The sequence below is a fragment of the Buteo buteo genome, chromosome 3 (genome assembly GCF_964188355.1).
Source record: "Buteo buteo chromosome 3, bButBut1.hap1.1, whole genome shotgun sequence".
NCBI classification, from domain to species: Eukaryota; Metazoa; Chordata; class Aves; order Accipitriformes; family Accipitridae; genus Buteo; species Buteo buteo.
Window position 1 is genome coordinate 9,965,119 of NC_134173.1, and position 21,938 is coordinate 9,987,056.

General features: G+C 38.1%; 2 protein-coding genes across 6 annotated transcripts in view; one reads left to right on the forward strand and one right to left on the reverse strand.

The window, feature by feature from the left end:
- The window catches only part of TEX10 (testis expressed 10), a 59,796-nt gene extending 55,920 nt beyond the window's left edge, over positions 1-3,876 (forward strand). The window contains exons 14-16 of the mRNA XM_075022816.1: positions 1,096-1,277; positions 2,277-2,487; positions 3,686-3,876. Of these exons, the coding sequence (XP_074878917.1) occupies positions 1,096-1,277; positions 2,277-2,487; positions 3,686-3,799 (507 nt within the window). The 3' untranslated portion in view covers positions 3,800-3,876. The remainder of the gene's footprint in view (positions 1-1,095; positions 1,278-2,276; positions 2,488-3,685) is intronic.
- Positions 3,678-21,938, reverse strand: part of INVS (inversin) — a 98,761-nt gene continuing 80,500 nt past the window's right edge. For 4 of the 5 annotated variants that reach the window (XM_075022811.1, XM_075022813.1, XM_075022812.1 and 1 more), the window contains 5 exons: positions 20,410-20,711; positions 15,023-15,830; positions 9,017-9,249; positions 7,930-8,010; positions 3,678-5,093 (listed from right to left, as the gene is read on the reverse strand). In XM_075022811.1, coding sequence (XP_074878912.1) covers positions 4,978-5,093; positions 7,930-8,010; positions 9,017-9,249; positions 15,023-15,830; positions 20,410-20,711 — 1,540 coding nt within the window. In that variant the 3' untranslated portion in view covers positions 3,678-4,977. Of the gene's footprint in view, positions 5,094-7,929; positions 8,011-9,016; positions 9,250-10,071; positions 10,256-15,022; positions 15,831-20,409; positions 20,712-21,938 lie in introns of those variants that run through there. The other variant, XR_012649734.1, reaches the window with a different exon arrangement.

Here is a 21,938-nt window from a genome sequence, read left to right on the forward strand (position 1 = left end):
GTTTGTGGTTGGTCAGGAACATCTGTGGCCTTGAAATACACCTGGTGTCTTATCTTGGAAGTATTTAAAAGTTTGAACCCATCATTGTTCTTTATCTTTTACCTCTCATGAGTAATCAAACCAATGAAATATGTTGCACATTTCTGTAGCTTGTACTTTATTGAGCTTTTTCTAAACATTTCTAAAAGAACAGCTGACCTTGTTAAGTGAACCAACTGCCTGTATCAGCTTAAAACAATGTACTTGCAGGTGAGCAAATTAGGCTACTCTAAAACTCCTTAAATTAGTTTTTTTAATAAGATAAATGGTGCCATATTAGCAATGCATGAATTTTTTTTATGGCTTTACAGGACAAAAATCTAGGATAGTTACTCAATAGCACTTCAAAATCTAAACTGTTTTCTAATTCACTGCCTCTACCCAAAAAAGACTTTTTTTTTTTTTTTTGTTAAATTATTTATCTTGCCTATAAAGTCCTTACTCAAGATGATGTTCTCATTTAAACAACAGAAGATTTATCACCCCAGCTGTGGGCCCACCATGTTTCATTAGCTTTAATTTAACTTGGCTCATAATGTTCTCATTCCTGTCAAGCCTGTTGGATTTGTAAGGAGACTCACCCTGATGACAATCCAGTAGCAGCTTTTCCTTCTGGAGTAAATCAGAGTTTCCTTCTACCTCAGTGACTGCTCACTGCTGTTTCCAGACACGGAAGGGCTGCTCTGTCCCATGATATATGCTTAAAAGGAAAGACCTGTTCTGTCCAACAACCTGTTCTGTTTCTGCCTGTACCATCTTTCAGAGCAAGGCTCAAAGCAGTGGGTTTTGTTTGGTTTTTTTAAATACGTTTGAGACGAGTGTTTATTTAGAAGGGATGGAATGAAGATGCCGGTTTAAACTTCTGTTGGTATGGGTGGCAATTTCTTAGGAAAATAAGGATTTGAAAAAATGCAGTAGTGTGTCAAACTTGGAACAGAAACAAAGTAATACATGTCATGATATGAAAGGGGCTCATTCAGCTCTAGACATACGTGGATACCATCAGAAAAATTTGTGTATGAAGTGATGAACTTGGGGGTTTTTGTTTCAATACAGGTTGGATTGGTTGTAATACCCGACAGCACAGCTGGATCTGTTCTATGTGCCATAAATAAGCTCCTGGATCAAGCTTGCATCCTAAGTGAAAACCTGCACAAGTTCTTAGCTTCTTGTTGTTACAGTCTTCTGTACTTTCTGCTAACTTTAGACAAAGAGGACGCAGAACATGTACAGAAAAGGTAATGTTGCTTTTCTTACCATGTTAATGGTCTCTGCCTTTACACCCACAAGTATTTAGACGTGTAAAATGAAAGGACACCCCTGCCACATCCCCCCAGTTTACTTTGCTGTCAGTCTTTTGCTTAGTTCAAAGCAGTACTTACATTTAAGAAAAACAGCTGCAAAGTTAGCTGGAATTATTTAAAACAATAACTGAAGAAGTTTTCATCTCAAATTATTCTAGTTAGATGTCAGAACCGTCCTGACTTTAGAAAGGTGGATATTTATACCTTAATCTTTAGCTTTAGCCTTTAGTTTCATTAGATACATTGAAAAGCAACATGCAAAGGATTTGGCTTTATAAGCTTGTACTCTTAACTGACTTGATATTTCAGCTTTAACAAAACTTCTCAGGCATCATTTTATAGACTGCAAATCCATTTCGATTAAAAAAACCCCAAAAGCTACAGATGCCAGATTTAAATACATTTACTTTCCTGTATAACAGAAATGTCTTTAAACAGTTTAAACTTCAGGTTTTTCTCTGTTCCATATACAGGAAAGTTGTTCAAATCTTACTTAAAATGTAAAACATGTTTTTAAAGCCGCAGTCCTCCTTCACTGACTGTATTTAATGATTTGCATATCACAAAAAGCTGATTCCATTGTTTGATTTCTTATGAGTCTTAAATAAAGATTCAGGTGTGCCTGACTGGAACAAAAACCTCTTCCCAGCTGCATCAAGCAGAAATTACACTCTGTAAGAGCTTCAGCAACATTTGTAGCTTCAGGGCAGGACCTTAAATTTTTCCTAGTGCTGTGCATAATTTTATTATATTTTCAGGTGTAGCATTTTCTGGTACAAATTTTCTGCTTTGGCACTAATTATGGTTAAGGCAGTTGGCATGATTGAATTCACAGAGGCACGCTTCTTTGTATAGCTATGAGGCTAGTTCACAGAAGCACACTTGAAATACAGGTCCTCGATCATTTCAATTTTTGTTCTCTTTTCCTCTCAGGGATATGCTGTGGGGATCGTGTATTTCTGCATTAGCACTCCTGCCACGATTACTGAGACTGATGCTGCAAAGTCTGCAAGTGAGCAGGATCTGCCGGGAAGAACTGCCCGTTGTTGCTCAGTTGCTTCGCTTACTAATGCAACATGGTCAGCTCAGGAGCCATATGATCACAAATGAATTTCTGGTGCAACAGATTATCAAGGACATCATGGTATGAAATTTCTTGTTGTCTATGAGGGTATACAAGGTCTAAAAATTACTGCAAACACAAAGAACAGATGCTTAGCAAAACAAGTTACGATTGCGTTTTATTTGGCTCGGAAGTCCAGGCTGTGTAGAAGGCTGCTGCTTATCTGAGCTCCTCTGGTCGCTGCACGGATGAGAGAGTTCTGAAATTTAGCTTGCACCCAATCCAGCCGCCCCGGACGACAGGTGGCTTCCTAACAAAATGCACCGGCAGTGGATTACCTACACAGCCTGTCTGAGGGAGAGCTGTCCCAAAATAAGAAACTAGTCTTTTCTGTTTATTGGAGCAGGGGTACATAAGTGTATGAGGATGTTATTAAATCAAACTCTTTTCAGATATATACAGTGCAAAGTAGATTCTCTTTCGAATATTGCAAAACCCAGCGCTTCTATTCACATGTCTACGTTCCAGTGGTTTTGAGACTACTACAGTTGCTTCTCCCTTCAGGAAAAAAATCTGAAACTGTCTTCGCACAAAGCTCTTACTAGTTCTGAGTGCAGAGAGTTTTTATGTCCCACAGGTTTGAGTAAGCTACCCACACGTATCCATTAGTAGCTCTTAAAAGGTCTGTTACCAGAAACAACCTCAGTGGCAGCAAAATCAGATGTAAGAGGTTATCGTGCAAGTTCTCTAACAGAGAATGAAGTGGTTGATTTCCTTTGGTGTTGAAAATGCCTCAGCCTGTTTTTGTGATGTTCCACTGCGGGTGGGTTGTGTTTGTTGTTGGGGTTTTTTAACTGCTTATGAATGCTAAGGAGAGCGAATTACTGGACTGTGGGCTGTGTTGGTAGCAGTTCTGTAGACTCGGGTATTGAGCTCTCCTGCTTTAGTAGAACCACGCTCATTTGCATTTTAATTGACTATAAATTGCAGAATTGGAAAGTAAGCAAGCCACAATAATTAAGAGTAAGGAAATCACATCTGGTGTAATTCACACACTTCATAATGTAACACTGACTTAGTCTACCAAGTAGTAACACTTTATTATTTTGGCTTTAACAGACATACCATGTTAAAATGAATAAATGAGAAGAATAATGTCACTGTGTGCAAGTGAACAAGGCCATCTTGTACCTTTAACATCGCACCTGATTAACTGTAAAAACAAAGTGAAGCTTTGTTGGTGAAATTGAGTTTTACCTTTTTTTCCCCTTCTTTCTAGACACTGAAGAGTGGTGAAGTTCAAGAGCAGTGGCTAACAGACCTCCATTACTGTTTCAACATCTACCTTGCCTCTCATCCCCAGGGACCTGGCCCTATAAACACGGTATATTAAAGAGGTCGAACTGCATTTATTGTAAAGCATTTACTTCTATTTAGTTTTGAATGGAAGATGTTGGAACAAAGCTTGTCAATTTTTTTGTAAGTGAAACAGAATAAAAATTTTACAAAGAACTGCACACCTCTATTGCCTTTCTTTTCAAGCAAGTAGATGTTACTGGAGGTTGTTTTAGTAGATGTGGTGACCGCAGGGAAGGGTGTTAAGCTTCAAGGAGACTGGATTTTCTTTAAGTGCTTACAGAGAAACAAACTTATATAAACTCCAACCATCTATTATTTTGAAGCATCATATTAGTTAAAAAAGACAAAATTATGTAATACCAACTAGCAGAAAAAATAGAAAACAATATACTTTGAAACTAGAGTAACAGTTTTTTATTTTTGCTGAGTTCATATTCTTAAATACTTTGTGCAAGGTAAATACTGTATGCTGGGAGCTCCAAAGCTATTATAAGAACAAGTTTTCTTCTAGAATAGGTCCTATCTTTTCTTGCTTTCTGTAGAAACTCTTTTTGTGCATGTATAAAAATAAAGTTATTAATATAGAAAAAATTGGTGATAATTTCAAAGGGCAGAAAACATACCCCTAACAATTTCCATCGGCTGTGGAAAGCAGTTTATTTACTGAATGTTTTCTGACAGTGTTTCTACTTTTCCTTCCAAATCCATAGCTAGCTGAGAACCAATTGTTTCTTTAGTACAGAAGTAGAGCATGAAGGCTGTTCTTCCCTTCCCACTTAGATTTTTGAAATACAGTTAATAAATTTGAGGTGAAATAGAATAGCAGTCTTCTAGAACTGTTACATCTTCAGTACAGTTGCCCTCCCCTTTGAAAGTGTGTTTGATAAACACATTCAAAATTCCTACTTTTGACAACGGAAAACTTTGGGAGCCCCTGCAACTCTATTGTGATGCTGGGCTTAGCGCTTCATTTTCTGTTTCCAAATGCAATTCAGATTTCATCCTGTCACTAAATAAATTAACAGTTGCATTCAAAAACAAATTTGTACACAAAATAAAGTCCAGCACCTTAGAAGTCTGCTTGGCATGTAATGCTGAGATAATACAAAACTGAAAATGTGTTCAAGTTTAATATGTTGTAGATGACTTGTACATTATGAAAGATAACAGTTGCACCAGAATGTGCTCTTTAAATTCCAAACATTGTTTTGCTTAGTGCTTGAGTCCTGTATTTTTTGATTTTGCAGCAGTGGTTGGTCTCATGTTGTATGAAAATTGCTTTGATTTTCCCATGTTCTCCAGCAAATTAACACACTGTAGGTTGTTTACTGTAAAAGAAAAAAGGGGTTTGATGAGTAACTGTAGTGGTTAAAAAGAAGTTTCATCTTCATCTACACTGGATTCTAGATTTTGTAAAAAATGAATCCACCAGGAAAAGAACGTGCCTTTTTCCTGATACCTTGCTGTTGCTTATCTGTAAATAGAATTTGGTTTTTGTGGCACTCAGTAGAGCTTACATAGAATGCAACTGCGTGTGTTTAACGCAGACCGTAATAATGGAGCTTAACTTGAGATTTACCCTCATAAACGAATGAAGGTTTCCAGGCTGACAGTTCAGTCACTAAATCAATGCTCTTGGCTGAGTTTGCTGAAAAGCAGCAAGAGATTTTTGTTGAGCAATATTTAGCAACTTTAGGTATTGGGTCATTTCTGGAAAGTAGGGGAAACCAGTCCAGGGCTAAAGTGAAGAGACTGAATTATTAGAAAGCAGAAATGAATGTCAGCTGACCATTCTCTTGTTTTGAGTCTGGCTGAAGGGCTGGACTCACTCAATGTTTTTATTTACTGTAATGTGCTACAAACAATATGTGTGTTTTCCTTTCCCAGTTTTGTAAGAGATCACATGCGAACATTTTGGTGCTTTATCCCATTCTAGCCAGGTCACCCCAGGTGCAAATCTGAACACTTCATTGAGGGGGAGAACCCAGCTCATCTTAAGGATGCCTTTCTCATGCCAAGAATTGCAAAACCTCCTTTACAACTTATAAACACACTTCAATGTCCACAGTTAAACAAAAAAAGGGGCTTATCTGTCTGACTTGCTGCAGAGAGCCTCTTCAAATGCCATTTATTGAATTGGCAAAAGCCATCTATTTAATAAAAAAATACATGAAAAAGGAACAACTTTCATAAAGGCCTTATTTGCCAGAATATTTTGAAGCACCTACCCAGCGTCCGTATGTCCCACTGCACACTCCTATTCAACCTGTCATTCTCTGCCCCCTGTTGCTGACTTGTACATTTCCTTTCAATACCTTCTGTGTCCTCACTCCAAAGTCTGCTTATGCCAATAAGGTAACCCAGTTTGGTGTCAGTCTCCTGTTTGTTACAGATTTGTCACTGCATGCTTTTTTCACTACCTATATGAACATTAAAACTAGGGCTGACATCAGTCTTCACCTTCCCAGATGTACCTTCTGCAAGAGAAGAATCAAACTGAACAGTCTATTCTGACCTACTCCAGGCACCTACGTCAGAACTAGAGTATCTGGCATTAGCCACTGACAGCTCTGAACTTTTCCAACAAACGTAATGTTGTCATGCACAAAGGCAGGCAGATGAAAAACATGTTATTGTCTTTAAGTAAGGGCTAAAGTTCCCTGAGCTCCTATTAGGTGAATAAAAGTAGGTAGTGTTCTAAAGGAACTGGGCAGAGTTCCTATCACTATCCTATTCGTCACCAAGTTATGAAAGCAAAGGACACTCAAACCTCAAAAGAAAGCCTTTTTATTTCAGAAGACAGGGAGATCTGTTGTCCTGAAAAGTTAAACGAAAAGAAGCATTATTCGCTAAAGCTCTTTTAAAATTTAGATTAATGTCTGCATGAAGAGGTGGCAATCAAACACCTGTCTGGTCAGGCCTCTTAAAACAGTTTTCAAACAGTGGAATTAAAAAGCCTCTGTCTGTTACTGAGGCAGAAACTCACCTACAGTGCTAACAAACTCAAGGATAGGTCTACTGTCAGATTTCTTTTTGACTTCAGAGTTCTGTTAAGCTAGTTGGAAAATATATTTTGCTTCCCTTTGCAAATTATCTGAACTACTGTCTCCATGAAGCATTTGCTTTTTTGCTACCTAGCTGCAGCCTGCCTCTGAACTACATGCAATAAAACCACAAAGACCAAATGTCCAACGAGGCACTAAACCTTCACATGGCGAAGGGCTGACATTACCATAGCTCCCATCCCTGAGCCAGTGCATAATACAGTGACAGAGTCTTAAAAATGGCATTTAGTGAAGAAGTAGTAGGAGAGAGGACCGTGCACTCTAACTTCATTTTTTAAGCTGTCAAATAATGCCACATGCATAAAAGTTCCAGCCTTTAATGACTTTGTTAATACTTTCACAAACTGTGTTCTTCAACGCTATTCTGTATTACGCGGTGTAGTCCTGATCGTGCCAACCCAACTGCCCCAATACCAGTTCCATACATAAAATTTCAGTTACAAACAGAGCTAAGGCTCTCCCAAGTAAGACCTGGTAATGACTATATGGCTTCGGAGTTAGCAGCAAATAAATGTATGATTTTTGTTAAAGCCTTAAAACTTACTGCAAGTAAAATTCTATGAAATTAATTGAGGCTCTGTGCACAGCACAGAAACCCCATTATGCTCTTTTAGAAAAAAGGGCAGAGATCAGATTAGTTACTTCGGATTTTCAAGTTTTTGTCTATGCACTAAACCGTGTATTTCAAATGAACAGATGTGTAAATTCTTGACAGGTGTAGAAATCTGGTCTCTTTCCTTCTATAGGGCTAGTAAATATTTGTGCTGCTGAACCCAAGTATGAGCATCTGTAAGCAATTTTAACCACAGATGAATGTTAACTGGCTTTTCACTGTACAAGTCCATTATATTAAGGTCTTTCCTAGTAAGAGCCCAATTAAAATTGGTTTTCATATAAAAGATTCAACATAAAGATAAAAGTGCAGTGCTCAAATGAGTCCAAAAGTAGTGAAAGAACGTGCAGTCACAACAGTTTGGTGGTGGTTATGTGTTTTGATATGAGATCTCAGTTCTTGAGCAGATTTTTTTCTTTTCTAAGATGAAACCAATCTCATATGTATATAAACATTAAAGTATTCTTAAAAATGTATATGTCCTACCTGAGACCAGCTGCACATCAGAAAGTTTCAGCTTAGAAGGAGGTCTTGTTGGCTGATGCACTTTGCCTTCCTGAGAACGTCCTTCAACAAACAATATGAACAGCTCTGAGTTTATTCACATAAAGATGTGGTCACATATAGCTATAAACTATTTTAAGTAGGCTACAGCATTATTTTGTCCTAAAAATTATTCTCATTTATGATGAGGAGACTCATGAGACATTCTATATGACAGAAAATTGTGATAACCACAACTGAACTTTAACTAAAGTTAAAATACATCTTGCATTTGCTATAAAAAAGAAGGAAAAGAAAATTATTATCTATATTTAATAATTTTTGGCTATCTATCTAAACTACAGAGCCATGATAGACGTGATTTATCACCTGGTAAAGCACATATAGTTAGCACATCCTTACTCCATCAGTGATCCACACTGTAAAGGAACGCAAGGTTTAAAAGCAATGCTTCTCCTCTACCCTTTCCTCAAGATGCATTCCTTTGCACTGTGCACATTCAGGCATAGCGCAAAGCACTGCAGTGTTACCAGAAAAGATGATCTCGCTCTTCAAATAAAGACCAGCTGTCTTCAAACAAGAAAGTTATTAACATGGAACAAGACCATATTCTTCAAATGGAAATATTTAAAAAACAATACAAACCCAAAAAGGTTTAAAACAATGCTTGAAAAAATTAAACCATGATCCAGAGAGCCACTGTGCATTGATTGATACAGCCAGCTGTCCCCACTTTAACTGCTCTATTCTCTTTCCACATTGATACATGTGAGCAGCTCTGGCAACAGAATTACTTCGTTGCTCAAGACCTGTGCTGGAATAATGCTATGCGGTGATTCAAACAGCTATAGCAACAGCCATTTTAAATCACAGAGGTATTTTTTTTTTCAACCTGAAACAGAAATGCAATCACCTAGAACACCTGAGATTCAGACTAATTTTTATAAATAGTTGAAATCCCTAACAATTAGGTAAGAAGTGTATAGAAGAATCCAAAATACAGGGATCACTCTGTTATAAAAATAAAAGCGTAGCTATTTCAAATGAAGTATAGTGAAGACAAAATTACCATAGATCTGCTTAAGGATGGACTGCTTGCTGGTTTTTATGGCTGAGCTGGTTTTGTTTATAGATTTCAGATTTTTACATGAAGGAACTGATTTCAGAGGGCTATGGTTCAGCTGTTTCTTCCAAGCAACCTGAATGAAGAAGGCAGCTGCCTCTTGTCTCCATTTGTCTTCATCTTCTTTGCACTGCCGCTTAGCACTAAGAAGCTGAAACAACTCCTGTCTTAGCTGGTAACTAGAGAGCAGAAAAGAGAAGAGCACTTGTTTTAGGTGACCTGTTTTAACTTCGGTGCTTTCCACGCATCAGTTCACATGGTGGATTACATGAGTAACTGGGAAAACAGAACTCCCACTGATGTGCTAAGTCATTTGGATGAGAAATGTTTGCTCAGAAGAAAAAGCAGGAGCTGGGTTCAATTCTGGATGCATCTATTATTTCACACAGCTAATAAAGATCTGGCATTACACGTATCAAAAGTTACAGTACTCCAACATCAGCTTATCAACTGCTTTATAATATATAGACAATCTAGAGAAGACAAAACCTATAAATATTTATGATATAACAGTATAATCAATACTGTTTTCTCATTTTCACTACATTCACAGCTTAGTAACACCAAATTTTCTCCTGTGCCTTACCGCTTTGTATTCTCAGTCAATCAGTGCAAGAGAAGAGCCAAATATACCTCTTATGCATTCAACTGTACACTTCCTCTACAGAAAACTGAGCTGCTTTCCATCCCTCTGAAGATTCTTCCTTCACCTTGCTTTCAGCAATCTGTTCTTGCTTTTTTTCCCTTCCCTTCAAAGGCTGCCTGTCTCCCGACCCAACCTTGCCACGGCTGCTTTGACCTTGCATGCAGTCAAAGCCCTGTTCCAAGTGGCAATGGTAGATTATCTGTCCTTTTTCCCACTTCGGTGGTTAATGGCACCAGCAACAAGGAGTTGTTGTGGTTTTTTCTTGACTCAGAAGTATTCAATCGAATATTAGCATTTCACACTCACAAGTCAGTTAACTGGCCTGGTAATTAACTCTGAATCTTCCAGTACAAACCTGTCACAAATGAACAGTCACACTTGCAAAATATGAATTATAAGTGTTTGGTAATGGGCCAAAACACATTGATCATCATCCCCTCCAGCATTCAGAAAGGCTTCTACTGGATGCCCTGGTAAAGGGAATGAGGAAGGAGGGAGAAAGAGGTGATTTTGTTCTGTTGCTCCACCTTCAACAAGTTCTAAATTAAAACAAAAGACAACACAACCAGATGATACAAATTGTTTAAATATATGTTATAAGCCAATGCACTATATAATTCAAACAAAACAGCAGCCATATATAGAAAATGAGTAAATAAGAGCACAATAACACGCCAAAGGGGGATGATATGCTCAGTTACAGCCCCAATAATTTTAAACCTTCAATAAGTTCAGTAAATTACCTCTGTGAAATTTGCTGGGTGAGACAAACTTATTTAGTCTTAATTTAGTGGAGCTTCAGAATTCAGGCATGTACTGTTACACAGCTCATTAAAAGTACATAACAAATGTGAGGAGCAACTGCATCTTACCAATAAATGTCTGTAGTGCCTACAAGTTGCAAAGCACTGTATGAGTTCAGAACCAAAGCATTATTAAGAGACAAAAGAAAAAAATTATCCAGTTTTGTTAAATAACACGTCACTTACTTAGAACTTTTCAACGGGTTGAGAGAGGGAGAGAAAGTGAAGGGGGGCACAATTACAGTGACTTGCTAACATAACTTGAGCTAAGGATGGGTTATGTGAATACTGCTGCAGGAAAAACAATTGGGGAACTGTTTCATACTTCAGCAGAGAAGAATACTAAGCTATTCTCTTGGAATTCAGTAATTACTGCCAGAAGCCTTTGCTGATACATGAAGTGGCCCATTCACAGGCACTCCACCTTTGCACCCAGCTGTGATTTCATGTTTGTAGAGAACTTCTGGCAGTTTTTAGCAACAAGAAAACAACTGTGAGGCTCTGACACTGCGAAGATGTAGGCAGTTATCTTTAGAGTGTGTGCACATTTTTTTAATTCAGCTCTCCCGTAACAGATCGTTCTGATCCTAGTGAGCAAAAAGACGAATGGGACCAAGTTTGATGCTCCATGAATCTGATGTGGTGCCTTAAAATACTCAATGCTTAGTCAACAAAGCTACTGCACATAAAAGAAACATGGAATACATGTGCAGAATGACAAAGCTGGCAAACGTTATTCAGATTCATTGTTACAGAAGCTCTAATCTTAAAAACTAGAGCTGGTCAAAGTACACCTATAGCAATAATATATAAAGAGAATATAGTTTGATTCCAGCAGGAGAGCAACAATGACAGCAACCAGCTGATTGCCAGCTTCTGTTGACTCACGGTAGACCCTGGAGAATGGCACAGGCCTCAGTGTCCCCCAAGAGAGAGCGAGCCAGACACAGGATCTGTAAGCCTCAATGAGCAGGATAAGCAATTAACCTTTGACAAGCCACACACCTTAAAATACACTTTTGAGGACTACATTTATAAAGTTTGTGGACTGTGGGAATTGAAACATCTTCCCGAGAAAGGCAAGTTTAAGACACTTAAGTAGACCAGTAGCATTGTGTTGTAGCTCACAATAGCCCTCAAGAAACTTTCTGTAAGTAAATCATGACTATAAAATTTGCAGAGTGAGACAAATGCACTTAATCCTAACTTAGAGAAATGCCAGAATGCAGGCACGTACCTCTATGTGTTTCTAATGTAGAATTATACATTAATGATGTGTAATTCTATTCCTGTCTACAAGTACAAGCTATTTACCAGTGCAAGCCTGGACCTGAAAGACAAACACAGGACTGAGTGGGACCCACAGCCACACAGCAGGCACCTGATAAGAACTGTAATTTGGTGTACAGTGGATGGGAAATTAAGTATTTCAGAAAGAGCGTCAGAATAACTGACCTATTAGTAGTCAGCACATACAGCTTCCTAGAAATACACTGAAATAAATGCATTATGATATTGCTGCAAACTTTATGAACTCCATCAAAGCTCTAGCAACAGTAAACTGTCCGCAGACATAACAAAATGACAGTGGAGGAACTGTCAAACTAATCTCTCCTGCAGTCTTGCAGAATTTATGATCCTCGTTAGTGTTCTATAAAATATGAGTTTTGCAAACAGAACAAATATATTTATTCTTCTTTATTAATTCTTTAAATAACAAATGTTATTTAAACAATCTTTAATCCCCACAATTTCCAAAGTGCAGTAAGTTAGTGCATGCACTTCTTGGTGACATAACACACCATCGCTGTTTCAGCAGGTGGATAGTTTAGAAGGATCTATCCAAAATCTTTAGATAGTCAAAACTGTAAATGGAATGCAAAGATTTCTACACAGGTAAGCTAGCTCAATACAAGGCTTTAGATCCCAGTTCTTGTGAGGAAATTTGCACAAGCACTCACTACACATCTTTACGCTTTGACTGAAAGCTATGGCATGCACCTACTCCTCTGTAAGGATTTTAATTTGGTGTTAAGTGACAGCAGCATAGCCTTCAGAAGCAATAGTATCACTTATGGATATACTCTCCTAACCTACTCCTGACTTACTTTAGCTTTTGGTATCTAAAAGGATCTGAACAGATAAGACAAAGAGTTCAGGATCTACATTAGAAAAGAAGGCCAAGGAGGACATTGCCAGCACTAAGCTGCTTGCATAGCATTTGGAAGCAGCAGTGAGAACTGATGGCAGAAGTGGTGGATCACTGGGAGAACAAGTGGCTGCTTTGCTTTGAAGTTCAACAGGTCTGTGGCTTTCTTGTACTGGGGACCCCAGAGCTGGATGCATAAATAGCAAACAGAGAGCAAATATGATAGAAGTACAGAAATAAGTAATACTGTACAAAAAAGTCAGAATTTTCACCAAAAAAAAAAAGAGGCTAAAAAGTTAATTTAAAATACTAAGTTCCAAAATATTAACTTTTCACTGGAATAGGAATGTACTCACAAAAGCCAGTGTAGCTTTTATATTCCAACAACAGTGAAGAGATAGCCTGGAATATTACTGGACTGTAAATCCAACCTCATGCTTGGAATTATTTAGACTGATCAGTAAAAGAGCTGCAGCAAACAGAAGTATTTGCTGAGCCAACACAAATGTTAAAATGGCCACATTTCAGTTTAGGAACAAATGCACTGCCAGCTCGGACCATGGGGTGTCTGGTCCGGTGTCCCTTCCCTAGTAATGGGCAGCGTCAGCTCTTTCTGAGGAAGACGAGACTTCTTTGGACTTCGTAAGTTAACTGTAAAAAGCAATGAGAAATACCAGTTCTCAGAACTCCACAAACAAGTGGCTAGTAATACTTGTCTCTTAGCTACCTGGTGTTTTGTACAATAGGGAACACAGGTAACACTCCACCTTGCAAAGTAAGAAACGGGATTTTTAAGCCTGGAAGCACCACTGAAAGAAGGCAGCACAACCTCATGCCTCTATTTTAGCTTTTCGGATCTACGTGGTACTTGGCAAAAAGATCTTTCCTTGTCAAAACAGCAGGCTTATACAGTAAGTATTCAGAACTGTTCTCTCTTAACTTTTGGTCCTGGCATTGCTTGATGCATCCCAGAGGACATTACTGGAGTGGCTGAACAGCCCAGGCTGGCTGCCTCCTGCAGCTGGATGCGTGACAAAGAGAGCAGCCCCTGATGCTCCAGCTCCTGCGTGCTCCCCTCTGCTCCGTGTGGATGCAGAGCCGGTTGGATGCAGATGCTACCCTGCGCTAGGAAGACCGCTAGTACTTGGCTCCTGGCACAGCAAGGGGAAGAAACAGCCCCTCCAAATTTCTCTGCAAGGGAACCAAAGCTTCCAGCATGACCCAGAAGAAGGCAGGTCTACCAGTGACTCAGCGTTTATTCTGCAGGCAGTTGGGCATTAAGACCTGATTCTGTTATTGCAGGAAACTTGCAGGTTTCCCAGGGATGCTACTACACTCTGTATGCTCCCAGCCATCCACCAGCTGCTCCCTTTGATACAGTTTCGTTGGGGGAACAATTTTTGCATCACTACTGAACTATACCACAGGGTGTGAGAGTTGAGCTCTCAAATGAATTTCCTCGTTATTTTTTCTTTAACTGAATACTAAGAAATATTAAAAGATATATGGAACTTAAACTAGTGAGAGACCTGGAAAGATCAGTTATTAGTAAAAATCAGCAATTTATGGTTTTCTGCATCCACATAAAAACTGAAGAAAATTTCAATAAAAATAGGAAATAAAAAAATATGTACATAATATATCCTACACCTACAGCTGCCATACTCTTCCTGTCAATTTTGATAAGAAATTAAATATTAAGGAGCACATACATCAAGAATGACTGTATTTCTGAGGTTGAAACTCATGCGTTCATGAAAGCAGACAATGGAAAGCGAACACTGGGACATCTCACTCTCTCCTGTCTGCCTCTTCTGTACAGCAGTTGGTCCTGCTCAATCAAGTTATTCAGGTTAGCTTCAAGTTTTGGCAATGAACTTCCAAAGCTTCCAAACCTCTTGTGGTTTGGTTATCCAGTTAAAAGTCAGGTCAGAATACAATTTCAAATATGTAACTAAGTAGTGGTGAAGGGTCTGGTTACAAAAAACTTTTCAGGAAAAGCCCTGTACCCCTACATGTGCAATTCTGCTAACGAACACAAGAGCAGTGAACTCTAGGCTTAAGGAAATGTTGATTTGCACTCTCTAAAGAAGTATCAGTGCTTGAAATGGAAGTTTAATAACTTCTTCAATTATTAAGTCATCACTTACCTTGCACTTTTTATGAACTTACTAATGTAATTCTAAGTGACTGAAACCTACTTCCGCTTGTTTGGTGAAGGATTATTAAATTCCTGATTCAGCAGTGGTAATGTTGTAAGCAGAAAGACCAAATAAAGCGTATTGCCCACAAGCCTAATTTAATTTACATTTACATGTATCTCACTTCTCTAGCTACTGAAACAGTAGTCTTACCTTCTCCATGTCCTCTGTATGACCGTAGCAGCATAGTTCTTCTTCCGAAACAGCTCTTTTCTTTTTCTTTCTTTTTCTATTATCTGCATTCGAATCTCTAAAGGGATTAGTTCAATATTTGTACTTTGCCATGCAACAGAACATAACTGATCATCTGCATTCCTGGATCCAATTACGCCTGTTTTTTCCAAGTTTAAGCTGTCATCAGGAGCAGAACACACTGCTGGGTTTCTTGGCACAGTTCCGGTAGGTTCTGCCTCAGCAGACAATAAAGGGGAGGCCTTTTTTGCTAATTCATTATTTCCCACTTTGTTAGTTTGTTCTACAGCATGCACACTGTAATTTCTGGTGTTTACAAATACTGTTTTGGCACTTCCTGGTCTACTAGAGCCAGCTGGTGAACATCGCTCATCATTTACCTCTTTATTTCTGGATTTCTGCTGATGCCTTTTGCCTTTGGAAGCAGCTTCGCACTGCTTTAAGTTTCTTCCAATTCCACCAGTACAACTGACATTGCAGAAGAACACAGCCGTTCCTTCACAATGGTCCCTGTTGCCAGATGAAGACTGAGTTTGATCTCTTAATTTTTCTCCAACACTAGCAGTCCTACAAGCAGAAGTAGTACGCCTTCTGCTCCTCCGAGCACAAGTACCCGTTGCCTCGACAGTGTGCTCCTTGTGCTTTTCTCCATCCAGTTCTGTAGCAGCTGCAACCTGATGTTTCACTTCAACTTTTGTTCCCTCTTTTGCTTTACCACAATGGAAATGGACACAACTTGACTTGCTTTTGATGCGTTTCCTCAATGAATCTTTAGACAGAGAAATGGAAACCAACATTCAGTCTCTGATCCAGCAAAACACAGTTTGTCTCTAATTTTTTTGCTCAGTTACCTTTGAGGCACACTAGGATTTACTTAAATGAAAAAAATGTGTAAGCAGGAAGAATCAGAAGAGGACATAGTTGCCTGTAACAGTACAGTCCCAAACTTCTTCATTTGCTGACTGTTCTACAAATATTTTTCACACTACATTTGAGTTAGATGTCTAAAAAAAGTTCACAGAGAGAAACTATTTCTTCACCTACCTGAATATACTGCTGTTCTCCAAAGAAACCAGCTCACCATGTGGCGCAGGAATGCAGCCCCCTGAACACACCTGCTCATTCCAGTGAAGACACCAAAACAGACCGCCACTGTTTTAAGCTTATTTGCTAAACTTCTGCTCTAGCCACCCTGTATCCTGGCACTTGGTGACAGACAGGGTAACCCACTGACCCAGGAAACCCAGAGTGCTTGGCTTCTCAGTATTTTCCTCAACATCCTAAATCAACTGATGAAGTCCTTCCCATTTCTCCCTTGCTGCTGTGTGAGAACTGCTTCTAAACACTCTTGTGAGGATGACTCAGAGGCTAGACTGGAGTGCAAAACTGAAAACCTCCCATATACCATCCAGCTTCCATTTTGTTTTGAAACTAACAGGAAGATGAGAAAATAGACCAGATATGATGAAATGTAACAAAAAGACAGGGTGCTAAAGCATAGGTAAGAGGGGAAAAAGAAAACAAAGAGATCTTTGATATACTGTGTCATGGTTTAACCCCAGCCAGCAACTAAGCACCAGGCAGCTGCTCACTCACTTCCCCCCACCCAGTGGGATGGGGAAGAGAATTGGGAAAAAAAGTTAAACTCGTGGGTTGAGATAAGAACAGTTTAACAGAACAGAAAGGAAGAAAATAATAATGATAATAACAACAATAATAAAATGACAAGAATAATAATAAAAGAATTGGAATATACAAAACAAGTGGTGCACAATGCAATTGCTCACCACTCGCCAATCGATGCCCAGTCAGTTCCCAAGCAGCGATCCGTCCCACCCGGCCAACTCCCCCCAGTTTATATACTGGGCATGACGTCACATGGTATGGAATACCCCTTTGGCCGGTTTGGGTCAGGTGCCCTGGCTGTGTCCCCTCCCAACTTCTTGTGCCCCTCCAGCTCTTGCTGGCTGGGCATGAGAAGCTGAAGAATCCTTGACTTAGGCTAAACACTACTTAACAACAACTGAAAACATCAGTGTGTTATCAACATTCTTCTCATACTGAATCCAAAACATAGCACTACACAAGCTACTGGAAAGGAAGTTAACTCTATCCCAGCCAAAACCAGGACAACTGGAATCAAAGAAAATCTTCTGTATCATCCAAAACCTGGTGAAACCATGCTATATTTATCGTCACTGTAATGCCTTTACAGGACACTGTAAACTGGATAACAGAAGATGGCACATTAACAGATTACACAGAAGAAACTAATGATTATCATCAATGATGTCTCCAACACGGAAGATTTAACATAGTGATAGGTCAGCATGGGCTGAGAGGCTACTCTAACTTATACATGTTTTTCATATGGGTAGATAGCCCTGTATGTTCTGGAACAGGGGAAAAAAAATTCTATTATTTTAATATATTTTAATATAGTATTAATTCAATTAATGATTTCTTAACTATTTTGATATATTATTTTAATCTCCCAGAATGGAGAAAGAAATCCCCTCTCTCTTGTGTTACATCAGGGGAATAGACAATTTAAAAAAATGTTTCTTCTGATGTCAAGATTTCTATGGGCATAATACCACTCCCAATGAAGCCAAGTAAAAAACTGCCAGTGCCATCAATACAAATGGTATAGGGCTGACCATCAGTTCAAACATATGAAATTTCTGGCACTGTTACAACACTATTTTGATCTCTCAACAAGGTAAAAGAACACAGCTTTTTAAAAAAGGCCTTGTCATTCTGAACTCACCAAAACCTGCTACCTGGTTTGCACGTACAGCATGTAGAATGCTTTTTTACTTCAACCATAAGACATTTAAGTAGTGCGTGCAAACTTCCCAATCTGAACAACTGGGTAACTGGATAATGGAAAAAACCCATAATTTAAGTATCCTAGCTCATCTTTTGAGGTTGAAATAAACTTTCTTAGATAGGAAGACTGAGCAATAACAAGTACAGAGCACAAAAAAAGAACTTAACCTGTTTGCACTACAGTTAAGGCAAATGAGATACATAGGAAAGAGGATTTCTCTGTGGAGAACAGATCAGAAAAGATCCGCCAACTAAATCACAGTTTTCACAGCCCACAGGATGTAAATTTATATTTAATTCCAACAAAATGTCCTATGAAGTCCATTAAAGTTTTGTTCACAAGAGGATTAAAACACCTAATGAGAACTGATTAAAGAACTTGATGATTTGATCCTTGCTGCATCAACTTTCCTGGCATCATTTCAAACAATGCATGCCTAAAAATGGAACAGCATTTTATTTCAAACACAGGCTTTTTGGACTGGGCAAGAGGGGACCTTCTTTACAATCTCTGAAAGTAAACTGGTCTGGCTGTAGAAGAAGTAGACACGTTACGTGTTTTCAGAGGAACCTTGAGTAAAGAGCTTTGTTCTCTTCATTTTCAACACTCATGGTGAAGAAAGATAATAAACAATAGCAAATAATTTTCTATTTAAAATTAAAATTCTATCTTTTGCAGAAATTATATTCTGCTTTTAAAGATATATTGAAAAGCAAAAAACCTCCAGGCAATAGCCTATATGACTTTAAAATTTTACTTGTAGAACCATCACCATGGAAAAATTATTTTGGCATAGCTACATCAGGAAATCTCCAACTTCAGGGAAGCCTTCAATCAAAAGTCCAACCTACAGGCTGCTAGCATTTGCTGCTGGTTTGATTTCCCTAGGTTACTGTGAAGGGTGGTGTAGACAACAGAACATAAATGCGATTTTTCAAATATAAGTATCAATATTAGAATCCTCTGCACAAAATTTGGCAAATTCAGTCCTGATCTCTGTAGTCAGTTTGACTCTATAGCCCATGTTTCCCATGGACAACCTACTACCTACTTCCTTAGGTCATTCTCTCAGTGCAAAACCATTATATTTGTTCCAAGAAACAGTAGGGGTCTGACTGATGCAATGCAGTTTCCATTGCCATAACCAATGGAAGATTTTGGCTAAAAATGGATACTGCAGTCAGTAAAAGAAAAGGCTGTTTGCTCCTCTTTTATAGTTTCTTTGTCCTTCTTCTCTTCTCCCCCCTTCACTGTTGTAATCCTCCTCACATCTTTCTTTCTCCTTTCCCTTTTCTCCACACTTACCAATTTCTCCTCATTATGTTCATTACAACTATCCATTTTTCATTTGGCTACCACTGTTTCTGATTATTCTTACATGTTTTACTTTGCCATCTGAATATTTTAATTAATATAAAGTTAATACACATGCAGGTAAAGCTTGCTAGAATTTTTAACACCTTTGTTTATCATTACTTAGCTACCATAGTATATATTAGGCTAAGATATATATGTCTGCTTTTACTATGACAATATAGTCAAGTATTCTGTTTACCAAGACATTTCCTTATAAAAACTAAAGATATCTAGGTAAAATGATTCAGTAGGAACAGCTCTTTGACTTTCTTTTCTTTTGGATTTTTATAATATTCTGATTAGCAGAACTTCCAGAAGAATTAGCAATAATTTTACATCTGAGAAGGAGTTCTTGCAATTTACTTTAAATAAACTACTTACCCAATTTTTGCTTCTAATGGTAACAAAGGTGCTTTAACATCACCAGTTTTGAAAGGTTTAAGCCATAGGCTCCTATAACTGGCTGCAGTCAGAACTGATTGAAATATTATTAAAACGTGTATCTTGCAAAACTATATAGGAATGGTCAAGAAATGATGATAAATCAATGATGGATTTACAGGCAGAACTGAAAGAGTGCAGCAGGGCAAGAAAAGTAACAAAGAGCTTTGACATGCTGTTTCATAGTACAATTTCTAAAAACAGTCTCACTTCTCAAAAAATAACCTAGAGTGTTGTCAACAAGACTTCAGAGACAAATCATAGGAGAACCCTCTTACACAGAATGAAGCTGACTGAACAGCTTCCTCTATATGCTAGAGATGTCACTTAAAACAATTTTATCCTCATTTTAACTTCGTTTAAAAACAAGAGTTACCATTTCTCCATTAACCTTCTTCAAGTATCCCACACATAGGCCAAATATCTTTAATCTCATTTTCTCCAAACAGTTCAAGGAATAGAAGTACCACCAACAACCTGTTCTCACATATTTTAGGTATTTTTACAGACACTGTATATACAGGTATTTTTGACTACTTAAGTTGACAGAACACACAGTAAAAGAATCTGTATCTAACTCTATCCTACATGAATTGCTTAAATAAATTGCTTAATGAAAGAGTAAGAAATGATAGAAAGATGAAACAGGTCCTATATATAAAACACTCCCAGACATGGACAAAAAGGATCATCAGGACAAATAAAAAAGATTACAAACCTTGCCTGATTTTATGACCTTCACTCTGAGGCTCTGCTGACAGGCAACTCTCCTTTGGTGTCCCTTTGTTGTGACAAGGGTTAGGTGAACCTCTACTGTTTCTCCCTGGTTGAATTTGTGAAGCATTGAGGGACAGAGGTCTCTTATTCTGTATATCGATTGGTTTATTAGGTAACTGTGAGATGCTGGTAGTCTTCTCTCGATTCGCAGGATTCTGTTGTACTCGAAACCTATTTTGTTCCACGTTCTGCATCCCTTTCTGTAGCTTAGCTTCTTTTCTCTTACTTTCCTCTTCACGTTTCCTGTAATTATAGTCAATACCATAAGAATTCCAAAGACAAAATCTTGGGAGCATGTATCTAACTTGAACACATTCCTCTCTAGAAACCTGACACTGCCACAATAAAACCTTGACTATAGCATCTTTTTTGTGAGAAAGGGACACCTATTGCATTGAAGTATCTTAGCTTGATCCAAAGTGAACAACTGACTTGCAGCTACAGCCTAATGACGGTACAGTCCTTATCAGCCAGCTGCCCATTCAATTTGCAGTGGCCTAAACTGAGTTTCCCTCATTGAAAACAATGAAATTTAGGTTTTTTATAAATAAAATGAAAAAATTAAAAGCAGGATTTTGAAGAGGTGCCAGAAGACAAGAAATATGATACTAATAACTATGTTTTTAATTAGTAATGAACAAGACTTTAATATAAGTAGTAATGCAATGCACTGTATTTGAAAATCAGAAAACTTAAATAAAAGATGTCATCTCTTTGAAAATTATGTTTCATACTTACTTGTGTCATAATTAATACAGATAATTATAAACCAACTTCAAACTAGCTACTGGTACTAACTTGCTGGTATATATTTATCATTGGTAGATAATTATTTTAAATAAATAGAGTATACGTTATACAAATGATAAATACTGAAAATACAAGATGTGAATTAAAAAAACTTTTGTGCACATAGTATGCCATTGCAATTATGACATTCGGTTTTCAAAAACGAAAGAAGTCATGCATCTCTTAAATGGTGTAGATATAAAAGAGAATTTTGGACAAGGTTAGGAAAGGCACATCTGTTGAATAAAGTTTTGCAGCTTATTTTGAAATACAGTGGGATATCATTGCACTTCAGCTTTTAAATTCTTTTTCCTACAAAGCAGAATAAACCCAATAGCACACAGCAAACATTACATACCTACCTACCATTGAATTTGTTTTTATAAATTAAGCACTGGTTGTAAGATGAAGTGACAATTTTCCTGTTGGAATGGACAGGTGGTAAATGTCGTATCATGTAACTGCCTGATATTTTAACTTGCTTCCAATGCTACAACATAGTTTGCAGACTGTTGACACATGAGCTCACAGCACAGCATATGACAGGTTAGTTATGCAGCATGCCATCCTCAGTTCCTGTGAGTCGTATCAATGCCAGTATATGTCATTTCAGTGTGAGCTGCCAGGGAGAAGACCTAACTTTATCTGTCAGTACTATCTTATCAAGTACGCTCCGCAGAA